At 42.9% G+C, this 22,889-nt stretch overlaps 1 protein-coding gene across 1 annotated transcript in view; it reads left to right on the top strand.

Annotated features, from left to right (window-relative positions):
* Positions 1-22,889, top strand: part of GALNT18 (polypeptide N-acetylgalactosaminyltransferase 18) — a 438,485-nt gene that overhangs the window by 382,579 nt on the left and 33,017 nt on the right. Inside the window, exon 11 of the mRNA XM_024196054.1 lies at positions 9,619-9,783. Coding sequence (XP_024051822.1) covers positions 9,619-9,783 — 165 coding nt within the window. The remainder of the gene's footprint in view (positions 1-9,618; positions 9,784-22,889) is intronic.

The following is a 22,889-nucleotide window of genomic DNA, read 5'->3' as shown; positions in this document are numbered from 1 at the left end:
CTCAAATGGCTTTTCAAGGTTTATTATTAACATTGGGATAAATCTTGGTCCCATTGAAATCCATGGAATTTCACCACTGACTTTAGTGGGATAAAGATTGACATGGCCTTTCAGGATGACGTTCTCTCCTGGATAGAAATTCTGCATCATTCTCACGTAGATATGTATAAGAAACATGTACTTCGCTAAGCTCAGCTGCCCAGCCATTGCCAGAAAAGATTAAACTAAACCTTGTCAGATTAATCGAAACACAAGGTGGGAGTGGAAATCTGCTAGGTTCCTGTGGATCTCAGCAGCAAATTATCCCAACTCTAACCTCTTGTAAAATAACTCTCATTTTCTCCTGATTAGCCACGCTGCTAAGGCACAGAATTCTCTCCAAGATCTGCTGCTCTTCCTCTTAGCTATGTCCACTTTCTGCTCTCTGCACTCACACATGCTGTGGACATATACTTGCTATTTAATGCCAGCAACTAGATGCAAGAAGAACTCTTAGGTAGATTGCTGTCTCCACAGTCAGATGAATTGGAATTCAGTGGGCTTGCAAGGATATAACTGAAGACAGGACTTGGCCCCTCGTGGATATTCAGAATAGAGAATAGGTAGACGTCAGCAAAAGGGCCATTTGTTACCATTTTAATAATTAATACATAGAACACCCCAGGACTCTGGGTATGAACTCTCCTTCCCTGAGCTTATGCTAAGTGGGGAGTGAGTCCTTGCATCCCAAAGAGGTGAGGAAGGATGTGAGCTGGTCCAACCCATTTACGTGCTAAAGCTTTAACCCGCTCCTTTTATTCTGGATCTTCTTTGTGCAAGAGGAATTTGAAAAGTTAGACTGAATAATAATAGAGTATGCTGCCCCTGTGTTTTAATGGTAATATGATATTCTGAATGTTCATGATGGCCTCTGTGTCAGATTCCATCTTGAAAGAAGGTGAAACTTGGGTGATCAAAAAAGAAAGAATCACCAGTAACAAACTTGCCTGAGATTTGGAATACAGGGTGGGAAAGTGCTAGTGCACCAGGTTTTCTTCATAGTTTAATAATCACCACCCACAGGAAAAAGAATTGTAAAGAGTTCTTAGAGGAACCTGAGCAATGCCCTTCTCCACCTCCCAGCCATTCATAGCCTTTGTTCATTTTAAAGTTCTTTTAGAAAAAGGGCCAGCGCTCCCAAACATCCAATGACTAGCTTTCCCCCTAGTGAAGAATCAGGGAGAGATCTGTATTATGTTTTATGAATATTATATGTACTTCAGTTTACCTGTTTGATATTGTTCTGTCTGACTAAGTGGAGTTAAATGAAAAGGAGCTGTTAGGAAGAGCAAGCAAAGGAAACAATGGCCAGCAATAAGACACCTCTGGGTAAACAACTTGATGGCAGTTAATTGGGAAACTACATAGCTAGTTTGCCAAGGCTTAGATCAAAAGGATACTAGACAGTTAAAACCTCTCACTGTAGAGAGGGAGGGATGTTCACTGAGAGCAGACAGGCTGAGACACAGGCTCACAGGATGAATCTGGGCATGTCTACACTGCAATTAAAAACCTGTGGCTGGCCCAAGCCAGCTGACTCAGGCTGGCTGGGTGTGTGTGCGGGTTGGGGCGGAGAGGGGGGAGGGGAGAGACTCAGGCTAAGGGGCTGTTTAATTGCACTGTTGATGCTTGGGCTGAGGGTCCTAGAGCCCAGGCTCTAGCCTGAGCCCGAATGTCTACACCGCAATCAAACAGCCCCTGAGCCCGAATGTCTACACCGCAATCAAACAGCCCCTGAGCCCGAGTCAGCTGACAGGGGCCAACTGTGGGCTTTTCATTGCAGAGTGGACATACCCTGGGGCAGCTAAGTTTGCCCAACCTTTGAGGGAAATGATGAGCATTAGGTATGACTCAGGCTGTTCTCTGATTGTTGTGTACCTTTAGGTGAACAAACAATATGTTTGTTTGAAGAAGCTGTGTTGAGTCACTTTAGTCAGTCCCTGGTCACAGGCTCCCAGAGGGAAGTTTCTTGCAGGTGCCAAATACAGTCGGGCCTGTTGTGCTTACACAGTTGCAAACAGCAGGGCTGCAACCCCAAGATCCAGTCTGAGGGTACGTCTATACTTACCTCCGGGTTCGGCGGTAAGCAATCGATCTTCTGGGATTGATTTATCGCGTCTTGTCTAGACGCGATAAATCAATCCCGGAAGTGCTCGCCGTCGACGCCGGTACTCCTGCTCTGCGAGAGGAGCAGGCGGAATCAACGGGGGAGCCTGCCTGCCACGTGTGGACCCGCGGTAAGTACCTTGTAGTTCTAACTAAGGTACTTCGACTTCAGCTACGTTATTCACGTAGCTGAAGTTGCGTATCTTAGTTCGAACTGGGGGGTTAGTGTGGACCAGCCCTGAAAGTGGGTGAACCATGGGGTTCCACCTAGGTGAAGGAAACAAAGCATGTTGCCTGAGAATGCACTCAAAAGGGACTGCAAAGGGGTCTCAGGGACTGCTCGCTCTCGGACCATGACACCGCTCCCCACACAGACTTCCTTGGGTGATTCCTGTGTGAATAGTAAAGCTTTCCCAAAGTAGATTTAACTGACAGTAGTCCTGGATTCTCGCAATTCCACCTGCATGGTATGTTTAATGGAACGGCATTGATTTCCTGAACAAAAGACACTCCCTCACTGTAGTAAAAATGGAATTTGAAGAGCTCATAGCTGTACTTATATTTCATTCAATATGGTTAGTATTTTAAGAGAAACAGCAGTGCCGTGTGTTAGAGTAATGAAAATCTCTTAAGCGTATTCAGTTATAATGCTATGGAATATGGAGTTGTTTTTTGTCATCTGCTTGTGTGCCAACATCAGACTAAGACACTTGCCCTCGGAAATTCAGTGGCACTTTGGTGCACTTTGGTGTGGTGGTGATGTGAGAATTCTGTTATTGCTTTTCACTAATGCTCTAGTATGATGAGTAAAGACATTCTGTGCTAGATCCTCAGTTGGTGTAATTCAGAGTACAGTAACTCCAGTGAGTTCAGTGCCACTATCCCAATTTATACTAGCTGAGAATCTGGCCCCTTATCTTTATTGTGCTTATACAACATTGCCTACTGCGACATTTGCCGTGACATAGGAATCTTAGGAAATGAAATGTCCTGGCTGTGACGTTGCACTCTATATGATTTTATGAAAATATGCTAATGAGAGTGAATATAATGTAACTGGAATATGCTTCATGCAAAAGGGCTCTTGTAAGGTATCATTACAAATCTTATAATCTACTGAGTGTGGTCATCCTATTTGTATGTATGTATCATTCTTGTATCTGAAACTAGAAATATGAAATATAACTCTGAGGGCCTATTGTAATTATGCAAAGTGTGGGCCATTAATGGTGGTTTGGAATTTTGATGGCTCCCATTAACCAGGACAATTGACTGTAGATGGTTCTGTTTACTTGTAAGTCTTCCTGTATACCTGTGTGCTGGCAAGTGGGTAATGAAATCTTACAGTGACATGTGATCATGTCACCTGAACTGAAATCCATCTTTAACCTGGTTTCCTTTTAGAAGGAGGGGTGGGAACCCAGAGAGGGATAAAGGATTCCCACCTTGTGCAAAAGATATATAAGGGGGTGAAACAGAACAAAGGAGGCTGCAGTCATGAGAAATCACCTACCTACCACCTGAGCTGGAACAAGGACTGTATCAGGGGAAAGGATTGTGCCCAGACTAGGAAGGCGTCCAGTCTGTGATAGAAGCTTATTGAAACATCTCCGAGGGTGAGATTTTACCTGTATTCAGTTTTCTTACTGTATTAGGCTTAGACTTACGTCTTTTATTTTACTTGGTAATTCACTTTGTTCTGTCTGTTATTACTTGGAACCACTTAAATCTACTTTTTGTATTTAATAAAATCACTTTTAGTTATTAATTAATCCAGAGTATGTATTAATACCTTGGGGCGGGGTGGGCAAACAGCTGTGCATATCTCTCTATCAGTGTTATAGAGGGTGAACAATCTATGAGTTTATCCTGTATAAGCTTTATACAGGGTAAAATGGATTTATTGGGGGTTTGGACCCCATTGGGAGTTGGGTACCTGAGTGTTGGAGACAGGAACACTTCTTAAGCTGTTTTCAGTTAAGCCTGCAGCTTTTGGAGGCCGTGGTTCAGACCTGGGTCTGTGTTTGTAGCAGGCTAGCGTGTCTGGCTCAAACCAAGCAGGGCTCTGAAGTCCCAAGCTGCCAGGGAAAACAGGCTCAGAGGTAGTCTCAGCACATCAGGTGGCAGTTCCCAGGGGCGTTTCTGTGATCCAATCTGTCACACTGGCATTTCCTAACTATGGGTCAAATTTTTAAAAGTGCTTAAGTCCTACTTTCAATGGGCAGTTAGTCTGTTAACTGCATATGTCACTTTTGACAATGGGATTTAGGTTCCTAAATCACTTAGATGCTTTTGAAAATTCTACAGTCTGCCTTTAGGTTACAAGCTGAAAACATAGTATGGTAATATCATAGAAACATATGTGCCAGTAAATTGTATTTCACCTGAATGATCTGCAGTGCTTTAAACAAAAGTGACTCAGTAGTCTGTCTTGTGCTCAAGTGGAATGCATTGTAGCTGTCATGCTTATTGATGCTTGTGAAAAGCATCCACTTGAAGAAGAGAAGCGATCCAGTATAATAAGTGTTGCTAAGAACATTTGTTTTGTTATATTATATTTTGTGAGAAAATAGAAGCACTGTTTTAACCTGCAAGATTTCATTTTGTCTGCAGTTTAATTTCAAACAAGCAGTAAAACAATAACAAAATAAAAATCTAACAAGCAAAAAAGCAAACTATAAATTAGTTGAGACAGTTGTTGTAATTCAGTTCAGGCCTCTCCTAAAGCCTAATCCAAAATTCAGGTTTTGTTCCCCATCTCTTTTAAAGAGTTCTCATAACCAATATTTCTGAAGAAGAAAAAAATCAGGCAAACAGACTTAAATGAATGGCTTTTATGTTTATTGCCCTTTTAAAATGGGTAATAATAGCAATTAAACATTATCTTCTTCTTATCTGGGAATGTTTATGGAAGGGCAACCAGGATTTAGCTATTAGCAATTTTAAATCCGAGAATGTTAGATAAGTGGAAGGAATTTGTCAGCAGTGCCAGTATTTACCTTATCTGTCTATTTCATCTAGCCAGCTGTGTGTCTGTCTTCTTTCAGGGGTACCCATCACTGTGATATATAGGTGCAGGTATTTTTTCATACAGAGGTATTAAGAAAAACATCTTGCCCAAGGGCAACACAAACCCATAGTTTCTGTATCTTTCCATTAATAAAAAACGCTGTACAGGCTATGAGCAGTTGTTGGTTTTCCACTGGAGAAGTTACACTGGAGTCAGATTATCAGGTGGTACTTGAGGGATAGCTCAGTGGTTTGAGCATTGGCCTGCTAAACCCAGGGTTGTGAGTTCAATCCTTCAGGGGGCCACTTAGGGATCTGGGGCAAAATCAGTACTTGGTCCTGCTAGTGAAAGCAGGGGGCTGGACTCAATGACCTTTCAAGGTCCCTTCCAGTTCTAGGAGATGGGATATCTCCATTAATTTATTTATTTAATTTATAATTTAATACTCAAACAAAAAGAAACTGGCATCAAGGCAACCAGCAGATCAGCATCAGAAAAGTTTAAATATGACTGGAATCTCTGCTGCATCTCAGTCTGCATATCTTGGGTCTTACCCCGAGTGATATTCAGAAGCTGAAAGGTGCATCTGCTAGAGCTGGTCTGGCTAAGCTGTGGAAACAGTAACTTTTTATGGAAATGAATTGGTTTCAATTAAAATTTCATCAAGAAGGTTTCTCAGGTCCAGGATGGAATAGTTCAGTGATTAGGGTACTCACCTGGGATGTGGGAGATCCAGGCTCAGGTTCCGTCTCTGCCTAATTTTGGACCTGAATCTTGGTCTCCCACATCCCAGGTGAGTACACTAACTACTCACCTAATGGTTATTCTGTGGTGGTCTCTTTCTTTCTTGAAACCTCAAAACATTTTGTAAAATGGAATTCATGTTTTTTGTCCAACCCAAGTCTCTACAAGTTCCACTACAGCTTAGATCACAAAATTTAACAACTCTTTTGTGCCCCTTTGTTAAACTGGTTTACACCGGGTTGAAAAGTGGAATGATATCAGCATATGGGGGGAGCTGTCTAAGGCTATGTCAACACCCTGTTAGTATATATCTTTATTAAAAATACATACATATACTTGTCCATACGTCTAGGAACAAAGACTGTAGGGCATACATACAAGATGGGGGACTCTATTCTGGGAAGCAGTAACTCTGAAAAAGATTTGGGGGTTACAGCGGATAATCACCTGAACAAGGAGCTCCCTGTGTGATGCTGTGAGGCCAAAAGGGCTAATGATATCGAGTAGGAGTTGAGAGGTTATTTTTACCTCTGTATTTGGTACTGGTGCAACCACTGCTGGAATACAGTGTCTAGTCCTGGTGTCCACAATTCAAGAAGGATGCTGATAAATTGGAGAAGGTTCAACAAAGAGCCATGAAAATAATTAAAAGGCTGGAAAACATGCCTTATAGTGATAGACTCAAAAGAGCTCAATCTATTTAGCTTAACCAAGAGAAGTTTAAGGAGTAACTTGATCACAATCTATAAATACCTACACAGGGAACAGATATTTGATAACAGGCTCTTTGATCTAGCAGAGAAAGGTTTAACAAGATTGAATGGCTGGAAGCTGAACTAGCCAATTCAGCCTGGAAATAATGTGTAAATTTTTAACAGTGAGGTTAATTAACATTGGATCAACTTACCAAGTGTTATGGTAGAGTCTTCCTCATTGACAATTTTTAAATCAAGATTGGATTTTTTTTAAAGATATGCTGTAGTTCAAAAGGGATTATTTTGAGGATGTTCTATGGCCTGGTTTATACAGGAGGTCAGATTAGATGATTACAGTGGTCCCTTCTGGCCTTGGAATCTGTATCTGTAGAGCTTTGCCAACAGCCAGTTCCAGGTTCAATTACTGAGTATTCTACAACCAGGGGGATCATTCTACTCCTATACAGAGACCTATGAGGCCTAATTTATTACTGGTATAATTCCCAAATGGTCTTCGCAGTTACACTGTGAATTTGTCCCTCTTCAAGTAGTGAGAAGGGGTGATTGGTGTGAGCCCTCAAGCTGTTCTAAGTAATGCTTGGGAGACCTGACCAATAAAGAGGGCTTTGGAACGAGGGTGCGCACACAATGGTTTAAAGTCCCCTTTGCGTGCACAAATCACTTTAGCTGTGCAGTGCAGCCCTCAGCTGTAGCCAAGGATCTAGGCCTATGTGTTTAAGTGACTTATTGTAGCTTTTAAAAAAAATTACTTATCCATATTTTTCTCTTTTGTCTTGTTAACATTGGTGACAACATGCTGAATAATGATATTAACAAATAGCTTCCTATCAGTAGCAATCGCAAAAGACGACTGGCACTTTCCTCCCCTTCCGCCTGTAATGAGTTTGGATAATAGGCATTAGGGCCATAAAGAAATGCTGGACCATAAAAGGCTATGTAGCCTAACAATCCTTTTTAAAGATTATCTCAATCCTGCCTTCCTGCTTTATCAATGAATCCTTCAGTCCTCTCCATAAAAGTGTCTGGCTACTTCTTAAACTCGTCTACAATATTTGCCGCACTGGTCTGTCTGGGAAGCTTATGTTTATTGCTCTTCTAATGCATCAGTTTTAATCATAGCAATCTTCATTTTGCCCAGTCTTAATTTCCTAATTTATGGATCTGTCTCTTTTTGTGAACTCTTCAGCAGTATTTATAGTTTGTCATTCACTTTCAGTCACCCTGTTCAGAAATTTGAATTAATCTGCTAAATCATTTCACTCTTCTCTTCTCCTGTGAAAATGAGACTGACCTTTTCAATCTTTCTCTGTAGCAAAGATTCTTAACACCTGGAATCACCCTGGTTCAGCCAGTTAAGGTTTCTCTCCAGTATCCTTGATATGGAAAAAAAGAACCAAAACTAAACAGAGGGCCAGATCATTGGTTGGTGTAAATCAACATAACTTCATTGACTTCAATGGAACTATGCCGATTTGCATCAACTGAGGATCTGACCCAGAAATGCTAGGTGAGGGCAAGCAGTATGCCTTGCACACAAACAAGAAGAAAGGTTTGTATTTTATCCCTGTGTTGATTCATCCCAATATCCTGCCTGCCTTTTATACGCTGGTATAATGTATTCAAAGAATTTTCTACAATAAGCCCCCAAATCCATTCCCAGGTCTGTATGGTTCGTGGCCTTTCTGTTTAATTTGTACTCTGTTCTTTTTGTAATTAATATTTTATTTGATTTTTACAACAAAGCACACACTGTACATACAAAACAAGCTATCAATGTTATATATAACATCAATAATAAATAGATATCAAGATACAGTACCTTCGAGCCCTGGGAACAGGCACATTTTCAAACCACACAGTACATGAAGTCCAGCTCCCCCCTTTTCTAGGATTTAACTTTAATAATTAACAACAGTCAGACAACATAAATGTCAGTTTAGCTCTTCTGCCCAGGCAGGGCTACTCGGAGAGGCTCTCCCTATGGACTTTTTCTTGCCCTTATACTTCTCAATTTTAACTTTCCTCATTATATAAAGGGGGGTAAAGAATTAATAGAGCCAAAGATAAGAGCAATTTTATCCTTTTCCATAATGCTGTCAAGGCAAAGGTCCAGTCTCCTTAAAATTAATTCTTAATTGGGGCTTTCACAGAACAATCCCAAATTGTGGATTTATATCGCCTTGCCAACATTTGATATAATTTTATACCTTTGCGAGGGAACACCATAGAACCTCTGCCATCCATTTTTCACTTTCCCCTCCTTTCTCTGGGGAAACAAACAAAACAAACACCCCACTCTCATTTTTAGTGGGCAAAATGAATAGGCTAGATAATAAACATTCTCTTGATTGTTTGGACAGCAGAAAAATCATTAGGGTCTGTGAGATCAATGCTCTGCTATGAATCCAGAGCAAAGGATTCAGCCCTGTATGTATATATTCAGTAAATTGAACATGTACATTGCATTTTGGGGAGCTGCCCCAAATGTACTAATTTTCATTTATCTGCACTAAGCTTCATTTTTTATTTACTGTCTTAGTCACATAAAAGATCCAGATCCCTCTGAACTCAATTGTATTATTCTTCTCCTCCCTCCCCCGTCTCCCAAATCTGCATCTTGCTTTATCCTCAGATTAGATATTCTAATAAAAAATGATGGCAGTTCCCAAACTGACCCCACTTCCTGCTGGAAAATTTACCACTTATAGCAACTTGCTGTTTCTGAGCCCAAATCTGCACGGCCAGAGAAAAATGTCATCAGCAAATGCTTTGTAATATTCACATAACCCCCTATTCACCAGGTACCTGGCAATTATAGATAGTTTAAAACTACCTTTACATATATTACACTACTTCCTACATATAAAATGATTTACAAGCCAACAGGGGACAAGATGATAGTTCAGATCTTGTCAATGTATTAACTCTTGCTGTTATGAGCTTTGACAGAAATAGCTCCTCCATCTTCAGGCCATGAGTCTTGTTTTGTGCTTTCTCTTGCAGAATGTTTATTACACAAGTAATCAGCAGATCCATGTGGGTGTTCTGAGTCCCACTATTGATGATGATGACAACAGATGCCTGGTGGATGTGAACAGCAGGCCCAGGCTCATTGAATGCAATTATGCCAAAGCCAAGAGGATGAAGCTTTACTGGCAATTTACTCAGGTAATTCTTCCTGAAAACACATTTCAGGAGGTTCAAAAGGGATCAGCTTTGTTTCTGTACCTGAAACATTAATACTCTGTTTTCTAGCAGAACTGAATTGGGTGTATGCTTGGTTTCTGTACAGCATGCCAAGGAGCCATACTTGTATCTGATCCTGATAGCCGATATCTCAGGCAGTTATAAGGCTCTTGGGTGGTATTCTTCAAAGTTTATTAAACATAATTTACTGCACCGCGCAGAAATCCTCACATGTCAAAAAAGTAATAGCAGCATATCAAATTCCAGACATTGGCGGGGTGCCCTCCTTGAGCAGCCTATCACATTTGGAGGGTCCCCTTTCCAAAATCCACCACACAAGGAGCCGTAGAATGTGGGCTGTGAAGCGGTGCTCCCCAGCAGCTCTCTCTGTGTGTCACTGTGCAGTGGAGATTTTTGGGGCTCCCTTCTCATCAAGGATCTTCTGCAGAGAACTGCCCTCTACAAAAACAGCTTACTGAGGCTTTCCACAGGACTCAGTATTGGCCCTCAGAACCTAGGGTGAGATTTAGCCCTGTGCAGGGCGGCCAGTGCAAGGCCTGTGCGTCACTTAAGTCCCACCAAGGGCCTGTTTGGAGAACTTAAGTGGTGCATAGACCTGTGTGCTGGCCTTCTGCATCAGGGTGAATTTCACCCTAAGTGCATAACCTCAGCTATGACTCCTGGTCTCTTCTGGTCCACTTCATGTGGATTTGCAGAGCATTTTTGCTGCCTGCTCATTCGTTTTATCTTATGTTTAACCTGCTATTGAAGCTTCAGTAATAACTGCAGTAGAAACGTCCTGCAGTTAACTGGAGTGACTACAGTTAGTGCAGTGCTCATTTGGACTTTATGGTCACTATTATCATATATTAATGATTTTTTATTATAATTAATAGGAAGCCATGATTGTTGTTTTTAAAGGCTAGTACTCGAGTGGCAGTCCTCAAATGCCTAGGCTGGCAGGAAAGTGGTATCATAGCCTTCACTTACAATGTCCTTACTGTTGTGCATTTAAGTTTGACCTGTAACATAATATTTAACAATATTTTAAAATGAATATCAGAACATAAGAGCTATCATACTGGGTCAGTCCATCTTGTCCAGTATCCTGTCCCCACCAGTGGCCAGTACCAAAGCATATGGGGGAGTGTACAGAACAGGGAAAATATGGAATGATCCATCCCTGTCTTCTACTCCCGGCTTCTAGTAAGAGGTTTAAAGTCACCCTGAGCATGGAATTGTGTCTCTGACCCTCTTGGCTAACAGCCACTGATGGTTCTATCCTCTGGTTCTTTTTGGAACCCAGTTGTACTTTTGGCCTTCACAACATCCCCTGGCAAGGAGTTCCACAAGTTAGCTGTGTGTTGTGTGAAAAAGTACTTTTTGTTTGTTTTTAACTTGCTGCCTATTAATTTATCCTGGTGACCCCTGGGTTTTGTATTCTGTGAAAGGGTAAGATTTCTCTATTCACTTTTTCTCTGCCATTCATGATTTTACAGACCTCTATCACATCCTCCCGAGTCATCTCTTTACTGAGCTGAGCAGTCCTAATATTTTTAATCTCTCCTAGTATGAAAGCCGTTGATTAGCTTCTCTGAACTGCTTCCAGTTCCACTATGTCTTTTTTTGAGATGGAGCAACCAGAACTGAACACAGTATTCAAGGTCTGGGTGCACCATGGATTTAAATAATAGCATTATGATATTTTCTGTCTTATTTTCTATCCCTTTCCTAATAGTTCCTAATATACTGTTAGCCTTTTTGATCACTGTTGTGTATTAAGCATAAGTTTTCAGAGAACTATCCATGGTGACTCCAAGATCTCTTTCTTGGGTTTTAATAACTAATTTAGAACCTAACGTTGTATATGTATAGTTGGGATTATTTTTTCCAGTGTGCATTACTTTACATTTACCAGTGCTGAATTTCATCTGCCATCTTGTTGTCTAGTCACCCAGTTCTGTAAGATCTCACTGTAACTCCTCATCTGCAAATTTTTCCAGTTCACTAACGAATATGTTGAACAGCACAGATCCTTGGGGGACCCCACTGTTTACCTTTCTCCATTGTGAAAACTGACCATTTATTCCTACACTTATTCTGTGTTTCAACCAGTTACTGATTCATGAGAGGATCTTCCCTCTTATCCCATGGCTACTTAGTTTCCTTAAGGGCCTTTGGTGATGTACCTTGTCAAAGGCTTTCTGAAAATCCAAGTATACTTTATCGACTGGATCACCCTTATCCACATGCTTTTGGACACTCTCAGAGAATTCTAATAGATCAATGAGGCATGACTTCCCTTTACAAAAGCCAGGTTGACTCTTCCTCAAAAAATTGTATTTATGTATGTATCTGATAATTCTGTTCTTTTCTATAGTTTTTAACAATTTGCTTTGTAATGAAGTTAGGCTCAGGATCTATTCTGGAGTCCTTTTTAAAAATCAGTGTTACATTAGCTATCTTTCAGTCATCTCGTTCAGAGGTTGATTTTAGTTATAGGTTTTGTACTACGGTTAGTAATTCTGAAATGTCATATTTGAGTTCCTTTTGAACTCTTGGGTGAATACCATCTGATCCTGGTGACTTATTACAGTTGTTATCAATTTGTTCTAAAACCTCTTCTATTGACACATCAGTTTGAGACAGTACTTCAGATTTATTGCCCAAAATGAATAGCTGTGATGCAGGAATCTCCCTTACATTCTCTGCAGTGAATATGATGCAAAGAATTCATCTAGCTTCTCTGCAATGGCCATGTCTTCCTTGAATGCTCTTTCAACACTTTTGTTGTCTGGTGGACCCACTGCCTGTTTGGCAGGCTTCCTGCTCCAGATGTACTTTAAAAAAAATGTTTTACTGTTAGTTTTTGCGTCTTTAGCAAGTTGCGTCTCAAATTGTTTGTTGACCTGCCATATTATACTTTTACATTTTACTTGCCAGAGTTTATGCTGCTTCATATTTTTCCTCAGTAGGATTTGACTTCCAAATTTTCAAGAATGCCTTTTTGCCTCTGAAGCCTCCATTATGCTGTTGCAAAAAAAAGCAAATGCAATTTTAGGGGTTGCATTAACAGAGGCATAGCATGCAAGTCATGGGAGGTGATAGTACTGCTCTACTCAGCGTTGGTTAGGCCTCAGCTGGAGTACTGTGTCCAGTTTTGGTCACCGATGTAGAGAAACTGGGAAGGATCCAGAGGTGAGCGACAAAGATAATCAAAGAGATGGAATGCAAGCCATATGAGCAAAGGCTGAAGGAACTGGCAGAGGCGGATTTACAGTAAAACACAGGGTGACCTGGCACGGGGCCCCCCAATGACAGGGTGCCCCAGGGCTGGGCAGCTGTGGGGGCAGAAGCTTGGTCCTGCTGGCTCCTGGGGCTCCTGCTGCAGGCTCTGCACCCACCAGCAGCCAAGCTCCCCCCTTCCCCGCCTCCTCCCCCGAGCATGCTGGCTTCCCACCCCTCCTCCACCCTCCCAGCACTTCCCCCGCCGCCAAACAGCTGTTTGCCGGTGCTCAGGTCACTCCGGGAGGGGGAGGAGCGGGGGCCGCAGTGCGCTCAGGGGAGGAGGAGGAGAAGAGGCGGGGGCAGGGCCTTGGGGAAGGAGGTGGAATCGGGGCAGGGGTGGGGTGGGGCAGGGAGCCGCTCAGGGCAGGGGGCTGTGAGCACCCCCACAACCCCAGCCCACACCCCCAGCCCCCTGCCCTGACTCCTGCACCCCCTCACTCATCCCAGTCCCCTGCCCTCCCTGAGTCCCCTGTGTGACCCCACACACATTCCCACCTGCACCCCTTGCACCAAATGGAAGCTGCCCCAGGTAAGTGCTCCACACTCCAACCTCCTGCCCCAACCCTGAGCCCCCTCCAGCATCCTAACTCCCTCCCGGACCCTACACCCCTCACGCACCCCCTTCACGCACCCCACTTCCTCCCAGACCCCCACGTCACCTGCCCTCCCTGACTCCTTCACCCCCTCACACACTCCCAGCCCCCCATGCCCTGACTCCTGCACCTCCTCACACACCCTCAACCCTGACTCCTGCACCCCCTCACTCACCCCAGTCCCTTGTCCTCCCTGACTCCTGTACCCCACCACATCCCCACCTGCACCCCTCACACCAAATGGGCACTGCCCTTGGTAAGCGCTCCACACCCCGACCCCCTGACCCAGCCCTGAGCCCCCTCCCATACCCTAACTCCTGGCCAGACCCTGCACCCCAACCCCCAGCCCGCTCCTGCACCCTAACTTCCTCCCAGACCCCCAACCCTGAGCCCAGATCCCACACCCCAGCGTTTTTTTTACCTTCTTTTTTATAAAGCGCTCTTATCCAAAGCGCTTTACAATAGTTAGCTAACGGTACAACCAATATTTGGAAAGATCATTAAGTGGTCCACCAAGACCCTTAGCGATTTTCAAGTGGTCTGTGGAAAAATAAGTTAGACTACAAAAACAATTAAGGTACCTCACTTTATTTTCATTTACTTGCTATTACTTAAAGGAGGAGGATGAATGAAAAACGGGGGCGGGGGGGAGATAAGAGAGAATGTTCTTTTTCTTGGCTGGATCCCAAGGAGGGGCCCCAAAAATGAAGCTGAGCACAGGGCCCCACTGACTCTAAATCCACCACTGGGAACTGGGTATGTTTAGTTTTGAAAAGAGGAGATGGAGGAGGGACATGATAGCAGTCTTCAAATACTTGAAAGGCTTCCATAAAAAAGATGGAGAAAGGTTGTTCTTTCTTGCCACAGAGGGCAGGACAAGAGGCAGTGAGTTCAAACTACAGCATACCAGATTTAAACTAAAGCTCAGGAAAAAATCCCTAACTTTAAGAACAGTAGGACAATGGAAGAGGCTGCCTAGGGAGGTTGCAGAAGCTCCCTCATTGGAGGTTTTCAAAAGGAGGCTGAATAGCCATGTGTCTTGGATGGTCTAGACACAACAAATCCTGCATCTTGGCAGGGGGTTAGACTGGATGACCCTTGCGGTCCCTTCTAACCCGATGATTCTATCATACTATGATTACTCTGCTGTTTAGCCATAGTGGCATTCTTCTGGTCTTCTTACTGTCTTTTTTTATTTAGGGGTATACATTTAGTCTTAGCCTCTATTACGGTGTTTTTAAGGAGCCTTCATGCTGCTTGCAGGCATTTTAACATTGTGACTGCTCTTGTTAATTTCAGTCTACCTAGCATCATCATTCTTGTGTAGTTCCCCTTTTTACAGTTAAATGTAACGGTGGTGGGTTGTTGTTTTTTTGGTATTTTCCCCCTTATAAGGATGCTAAATTTAATAATATGATGGTCCTATTACTGAATAGTTCAGCTGTAGTTACCTATTGGACCAGAACCTGTTTTCCACTTAGAACTAAATTAAGTGCCTCTCCCCTTGTGGGATCCAGGACTAGCTGCTCCAAGAAATGGTTATTTATGGTATCTAGACATTTTTTCTCTGCATCATGCCATAAGATGACATTTATCCAGTCAATTTGAGGATAGTTGAAGTCACCCATTATTATTCCATTTTTTGATTTTTGTAGCCTCTCTAACCTCTCTTAGCATTTCACAGTCACTCTCACCATCCTGGGCAGATAGTCCGTAGTATATTCCTACTGCTTTCCTCTTATTGTGCAAGCATGAAATTTCTATCCCTGGAGATTCTGTTGTACAGTTTGATTCTTTTAAGATTTTCACCTTATTTGACTCTGCTTATTTTAACATATATTGCCACTCTCCCACCAGCATGACTTACTCTGTCATTCCTATCGGGGCGGCTCTATGTTTTTTGCCGCCCCAAGCACAGCAGTCAGGCAGCCTTCAGCGGCACGCCTGCGGGCGGTCTGCGGTCACGCGGATTCAGCAGCATTTCTGTGGGTGATCTGCTGGTCTCGCGGCTTCAGCGTACCTGCCGCCGAATTGCTGCTGAAACTGCGGGACCGGCGGACCTCCTGCAGGCACGCCGCCGAAGGGCGCCTGACTACCGCCCTCACAGCCACCGGCAGGCCGCCCCCCGCGGTTTGCCGCCCCAGGCACGCACTTGCTGCACTGGTGCCTGGAGCCGCCCCTGATTCCTATATGTTTTGTACCCTGGTATTACATTGTCCAATTGATTATCCTCATTCTACCAAGCTTCAGGAGGCTTTCCATTGTAGTGTTCTGCTTTCTTAGTTTTGGGACATTCTTTTAATAGGTTGTAGTAACAGATTTATTCAAACTCTGTTTAAAAAAACAGTAATGTTACTGATTAACATCCAACTGTATGGTCCTTGATCCAGATGATCTGACCCTTTGGTGCCAAAGAATCCATCGCCTCTGCTCCAAAAAACTGATGAATTTGGTATGATTGATTTATATATGTTAGAATTGATTTTCTGGCCCCATATGTTTGCTGTTAGAGTAAAAAGTGCTGAATTAATAGTTTTAATTAACCCTCCTCTCCACACCCTCAACAATCCAGAACAAAACATAAACTTCAAAAATCTCTTAATCACCTTGTTAGGAATTTGTGTCTTCTTTTCCCTTCTATATTTCCATTCTGTAGTGGAAGCACAGTACTGTGCTGTAAATATTCCAAGGAGTCCAGTGTTAATTCCCACAACCTAACTTCCTCTGAAAAGAAGGGGGAACCACTTTTTTGTCTCTTTATGATAAATTAAGAAGCAAAGGGAATAATTAAAGGCATGCTGTTCAGAAAGGATTGTTTTGTTAGTACCCAGAGTGATTAAAGAGTTGTAGTTTCTGCACACATAATGTGATGCAAAGTAGGTTTTGCATGCTGTAAGCTACAAGAAAACTGATGAGAGTAATCAAGGATTGCCAAGATAAATTGATGCATTGTGTTCTAGTTGCTCACATTTAATCTGGTAAAATGAGTACACTTCTTTGAACACTTTGGAAGCGGTCTTAAAAAATCTGAAAAGCATTGTTATTTCTTCTACTACATTTTGAAAGCTCCTGCCTTTACTCTTTTTGTGTTACACAGTGATCAGGACTACTGCACAGGGACTGTAGGTGTTGATGTTCATGTAGCACTTTTAGACCTGGAGCTGTTCAAATATTAATTATTTTTAAATGTAGTTTTTGGCTTTTGACCATAGGATTTCATAGCATGTGCTTGCAGTCTTTAGGTGGGGCTCACACTTCTGTAGGTTCTGAGACATGGCAATGATCCCCACAGGGAACTCTGATAATGCAGGTCATAAAAAATGGGAGGGGGAAGAATTGCCTGATGAAGGAAATGGGTTTTGCAAACTTATAGGAGGACAGACAGGTTGAACTGGATTTCCCAGAATAGTGCAAAACTAATGCACGTGTCCTGGGTTCCAGGCCTATGTCTTGGAATTGAAATGAGGAAACATATATAACTTCCTGCAAAACACACCTTACATTTTCAGAGGCAAAATCCTCATCCATAGTACAGGAAGGACATCAGAATGCATCTTCAGTCTTACCACTACATTTTAAGTTTCTGTGAAAATTGATAGGCTCACGTGGATAAAACTGCAACTTTTTGAAAAAGTACCAGTTAGATAGCATTCCCCATTTTCTCCATTTGCAGTTAGTGGGATGATTTCATTATGTTAGTTTAATGATGGAAAATGTAGTTAATAATAATAATAATCATTATTATTTTATTTAAATAATACAACAAAATTAAAAGATAAATTTCATACTCCGCTAACAGTGACCTACCTGATCCTGTGAGACCATTCTAGGACTATTCACATGCTTAATGTTAAACATGTATGTAAGTCTTTTCAGGATTAGGGCCTATGTGTGGAAATCAAACTTAACTTCCTATCTGTTTAATTGAGTTTTATTTAGTTAACTTTTGTCTCATGCAAACTCCCCACCCAAAGTTGCCCATCCAAAGTGCTTGACATCCCATTTAGACCCTTGACATGCCATTTAGAAACACAAGAACATAGGAAGTGCAAAGTAAATCAATCAAAGCAGCTGCGTTTCTTCCTACCACACATCATTTGATCTCCAATTATGTGACTAATATGGCTTAAAACTCTCTGTTGCACTTTTCCAGTACACAGAAATGTTGCCCTCAATTGCCTCAACATTCCATCAAAAGCCCACTCAAAGAGATGGCCTTTGTAATATGCCTGGAAGATCAACAAATTTGGGCTATTTCAGCCCTGAGGGGCAGATCATTACAAAGGAAAGGGGCCTTTATGGAAAATTGTCTACAAGCAACCTCCTTCCTTTTATAACAAGGGGATTGAGCTCATTTATTTCCCGCACTATTATTTTAATGCACTGTAGAGTATGAAGAAGTAGTAAAGGCAGGGCAAATAGAAATCCAGCAATGATTAGTCTTTCATTTAGAAGGGAAGATGCAGAAATTAATTCTCCATCCCAAACTGCAATAATATTTGAAATCAAGAGAACAATGGACTGGATGTCACAGGGAACTGGTTCTAGAACATGGAGTCATTTGCATCTAACCAGAAATAGGCCCAAATCAAAGCCATGTATCCAAACACAGGCGGAAACATTGAGTGGTTTGAGATCCAAAGCTGATTCCATATCCTCATTTTTCAAATGGTTGCTATCTTTATCATGGGCTAAAGCAGAACCCTGGATCCTCCAAACAGTCCTGAATTAAGAGTGTTAACATGTGGATCTGAATGTGGTGACTTGAACGCATCTCTTCTTCTAAGTACTGGTGTGAATTAGACCCAGGTTAGTGCATAGTTGATGTTGTTTCTTAGTATATGATAGCTGTCCTGTGGCAATCTCAACAGAAAAGTTGCTCTACCCTCTCATTCTGAGGGGGTCCTACCAGGTCAGGTTTAAGACACATTGAAGGCACAGCTTGGGGAAGGTTACACTGCCATTGGCTATGCCTCATTTCTCCTGTGGACAACTAGAGGGCTTCATTTTCCAGGGCTATTCTATTCTGTTCTGTTCCATATAGGTTATTATACCACACATCAGTGTTGTATCTGAGCGCTTTCCCATAGTTCATTACATAAGGTGAATGGACATCTGTCATATATTGTTGTTTTCTCATCCTCTCCCCATGGAGAGAAGCATGTGCAGTGGAGTGTCTTGGTTTGGTAGGGTTTTCAGGGGGCTGTTTGTTTTTTGTTGTGTTTTAGTGTACCAGTTGCTATGTCCACCTCTACCCTGATATAATGCTGTCCTTGGGAGCCAAAAAATCTTACCGCGTTATAGGTGAAACCACGTTATAGCGAACTTGCTTTGATCTGCCGGACCCCCCCCCTCCCCCGGAGTGCTGCTTTACGTGTTATATCCGAATTCGTGTTATATCGGGTCGCGTTATATCGAGGTAGAGGTGTATTTATGTTAGAGAAGGCAAAATCAAAGAAATGTGCCTGGCACTTGGAGTGGAAGATGATGGGGTTTGTGATGTTCTTTAGCTCCTGGAGAAGTTGATTTCCCAGTCTTGCACTGCCCCTGAGAAAGTTCTGTCAATCTGGCCTCTTTCATGAGCAATCAAATTTCTAAGAAAATAAGGGATAAAAGGAGTGATCAAGAAGAAATTATAGTAACATGTACAGATGTATCAACTTTCACAAGTGTAGGTAGTATAAGGAGTAAGTTAATTTTTATTATACAGTATTAATTTTCTATTAATATGTGTATTGGGAAGTTTCAGATTTAGTTGGAACGTAAGAGTTTCAAATTATTCAGTGTCAAGAAATTCTCCGAAGGTGATTTTTATTGTTAACATAATAATGCATTAATATTTTTAAACACGTGACTGAGATTTTCAAAAGCGCCTAGTGATTTTTGGGTGCTGCAATTTTCAACACACTTTAAGGAACCTGATTCTCAGGAAGTGATGAGCATCATACACCCTCTGGAATTGTGACCTGTTTAAGGTGTCTTGTTTTTGGCACTCAACAAGTAAGGCACCCCAAATCACTAGTCACTTTTGAAAATCTTGGCCCATGATATGTCCACAAAACAGTACTTCAATATATTCATTTTTAAAATGTAATTTATGATGGCTTTGTTATAAACCAAATTATTATCTCAATTAGAAGGATGTAATTAGTGGATTTAGTGAAGTCAGTGGAGTTATTCTGGTTTTACACAAATGTAACTGATAGCAAAATTGCTCCCTCTGCCTCTCCATAGAAAGTCTGCTACCAGATTTTATTCTGGTTAAGTCTGTGTACCAAATATTCAAAAGTTGCCTCTAAATGTAGGCAAAACCTTTTGGCTTCTCATCATCGCATAGATGCTATGTATCTTAAATATACAGTATGGGCCTCACAAATGTAAAGGGCTGAGCCTGAATCTTGTCTGTCTCACCCCAGTGTAAATCAGGAGTCACTCCACTGAATTGACTTAGATTGGTATAGAACTGATGTGATAGGAAAATCTGCCCCTCTGTGTCTGAAAATCATTTTAACATGTGGTGCTATATGTGAAAAGTGATTGGATATAAACATTTGGAAAATTGGTGTGGGGTTTTGTTTTTGTTGCAAGATAGAAGTTCCTGGAGCACTCAAGTCATTCAAACTCTTATATGATGGGTATTTAATCATGATCCAGCTGATCTGACCCTCAGCTGATTTCCATACTAGTCTACAGCTTTATAAATGTGCTAAATGCAGTGTGAGCTGATGAAGTGTAGGCTTCAGTGACACTCCTGCTCCCAAGGCTTCTTCAAGTGTTTATATCTGTAATTATGTCAAATTATGTAAATTAACACTGGAAAGACTCACTCAAGTGCATAATGTTCACTAAGTTTATTGCTCAAAGTGTCTGTCAGGTGTTCTTCTAATCTAGGCAAATACTTTTTTGGAAGCGCTGCTGTCTTGAACTGAAATAGTTGTTGTAACTGTGCTGGGTCCAAGATCTGAGAGAGATGAAGTAGGTGAGGGAATATCTTTTATTGGACCAACACCTTTATTGGACTCAGCCACCTTGTGTCTCTCACTGAAAGAGGTGAGCAGCCGGCAGACTTTTAAATACGTATCATCACTTTTCACTTAATCAGAAATAAACAGGGCCTTCTAATGATTTCTGCAAATGGTAGGGAGTGGGAGAACAGAGACAAGAATAATCATGTAGCCAAAGTGGAATCAACTTTATTAAACCATTATTTTAAACAAGATATCTACTAAGGGCAGCCTTTCCTGGCAGCAGTGAACAAAGGGGAAGGCTATATAGCATCAAGCTGTCACCGATGACCTTCCTTTTCAATACTCAAATCCAAAGTATTCTAATATTGCCCAGGCCTAATTAGCTTGGATTATCACAGCCCTTCCAATGCCTAACCAAGGTCAGAGCCCCATTCAGACCACTGCATGAGGCAACCAACAGCCTCATACAATGCTCAGGAGTCATGCAAATCTTACCACCTTCTTCAGTGAAGGACGACTAATCCCCATTATAACTAGTTGTTGTCCACCATTAGTTTGCAGATGATACCAAATGGGGAGGGGTTGCAAGTGCTTTGGAGGATAGGATTATAATTCAAAATGATCCGGACAAACTGGAGAAATGGTCTCAAGTAAATAGGATGAAATTCAATAAGGATAAATGCAAAGTACTCCATTTAGGAAGAAACAATCAGTTGCACACATACAAAATGGGAAATGCCTGCCTAGGAAGGAGTACTGTGGAAAGGGATCTGGGTGGACCATGAGCTAAATATAAGTCATCAGTGTAACACTTGCAAAAAAAGCAAAAATCATTCTGGGATGTATTAGCAGAAGTGTTGTAAGCAAGACATGAGAAGTAATTCTTCCGCTCTACTCCGCGCTGATTAGGCCTCAACTGGAGTATTGTGTCCAGTTCTGGGTGCCACATTTCAGGAAAGATGTGGACAAATTGGAGAAAGTCCAGATAAGAGCAACAAAAAATGATTAAAGGTCTAGAAAACATGGGGTTCGTTTAGTCTGGAAAAGAGAAGATTGAGAGGGAATATAACAGTGTTCGTAAAAGGTTGTTACAAGGAGGAAGGAGAAAAATTGTTCTTCTTAACCTCTGAGAATAGGACAAGAAGCAATGGGCTTAAATTGCAGGAAGGGCGGTTTAGGTTGGACATGAGGAAAAACTTCCTGTCAGAGTGGTTAAGCACTGGAATAAATTGCCTAGGGAGGTTGTGGAATCTCCATCATTGGAGATTTTTAAGAGCAGGTTAGACAAACACCTGTCAGGGATGGTCTAGATCAGGGGTGGGCAAACTTTTTGGCCTGAGGGCCACGTCAGGTTTCCGAAATTGTATGGAGGGCCGGTTAGGGGAGGTTGTGCTTCCCCAAACAGCCAGGCGTGGCCTGGCCCCAGCCCCCTGTCCGACCCTTCCTGCTTCTCGCCCCCTGATGCCCCCCCCCCCAGGACTCCTGCCCCAACCGCCCCTCCCTGTCCCCTGACCGCCCCCAGACCCCCCGCCCCTGACTGCCCCCTGCTGCCCCATCCAACCCCTCCTCTCATTCCTGACTGCCCCCCCAGGACCCCTGCCCCATCCAACCACCCCTTCTCCCTGATCGCCCCCGGAACCCCTGCCACTGACTGCCCCCTGCTGCCCCATCCAACCCCCCCTCCTTCCTGACTGCTCCCCTGGGACCCCTGCCCCAATTCAAACCCCCTGTTCCCTGCCCTCTGACTGCCCCGACCCCTATCCACTCCCCTGCCCCCTGACCACCACCCCTGAACTCCCCTGCCCTCTATCCAACCCCCCTGCTCCCTGCCCCCTTACTGCGCTGCCTGGAGCACCGGTGGTTGGCGGCGCTACAGCCGCACCATCCAGAGCACCAGGACAGGCAGCCGTGCCACCCGCTGGAGCCAGCCACGCCACCACGCAGAACAGAGCACTGGGTCAGGCTGCGGCTCTGCAAGAGCTCTGCCACTCAGAGCATTGCGCCGGCGTCGCAGTGAGCTGAGGCTGCAGGGGAGGGGGAACAGCAGGGGAGAGGCCGGGTAGCCTCCCGGGCCAGGAGCTCAGGGGCTGGGCAGGAGGGTCCCGCAGGCCGGACGTGGCCAGCGGGCTGTAATTTGCCCACCTCTAGTCTAGATAATACTCAGTCCTGCCATGAGTGCAGGGGACCGGAGTAGATGACCTCTCGAAGTCCCTTCCAGTCCTGATTCTGTGATTATCAC

This window comes from Terrapene carolina, unplaced genomic scaffold (genome assembly GCF_002925995.2).
Source record: "Terrapene carolina triunguis isolate 2854851 unplaced genomic scaffold, T_m_triunguis-2.0 Scaffold96, whole genome shotgun sequence".
Taxonomy (NCBI): domain Eukaryota; kingdom Metazoa; phylum Chordata; order Testudines; family Emydidae; genus Terrapene; species Terrapene triunguis.
This window is presented reverse-complemented; position numbering and strand designations above follow the sequence as displayed.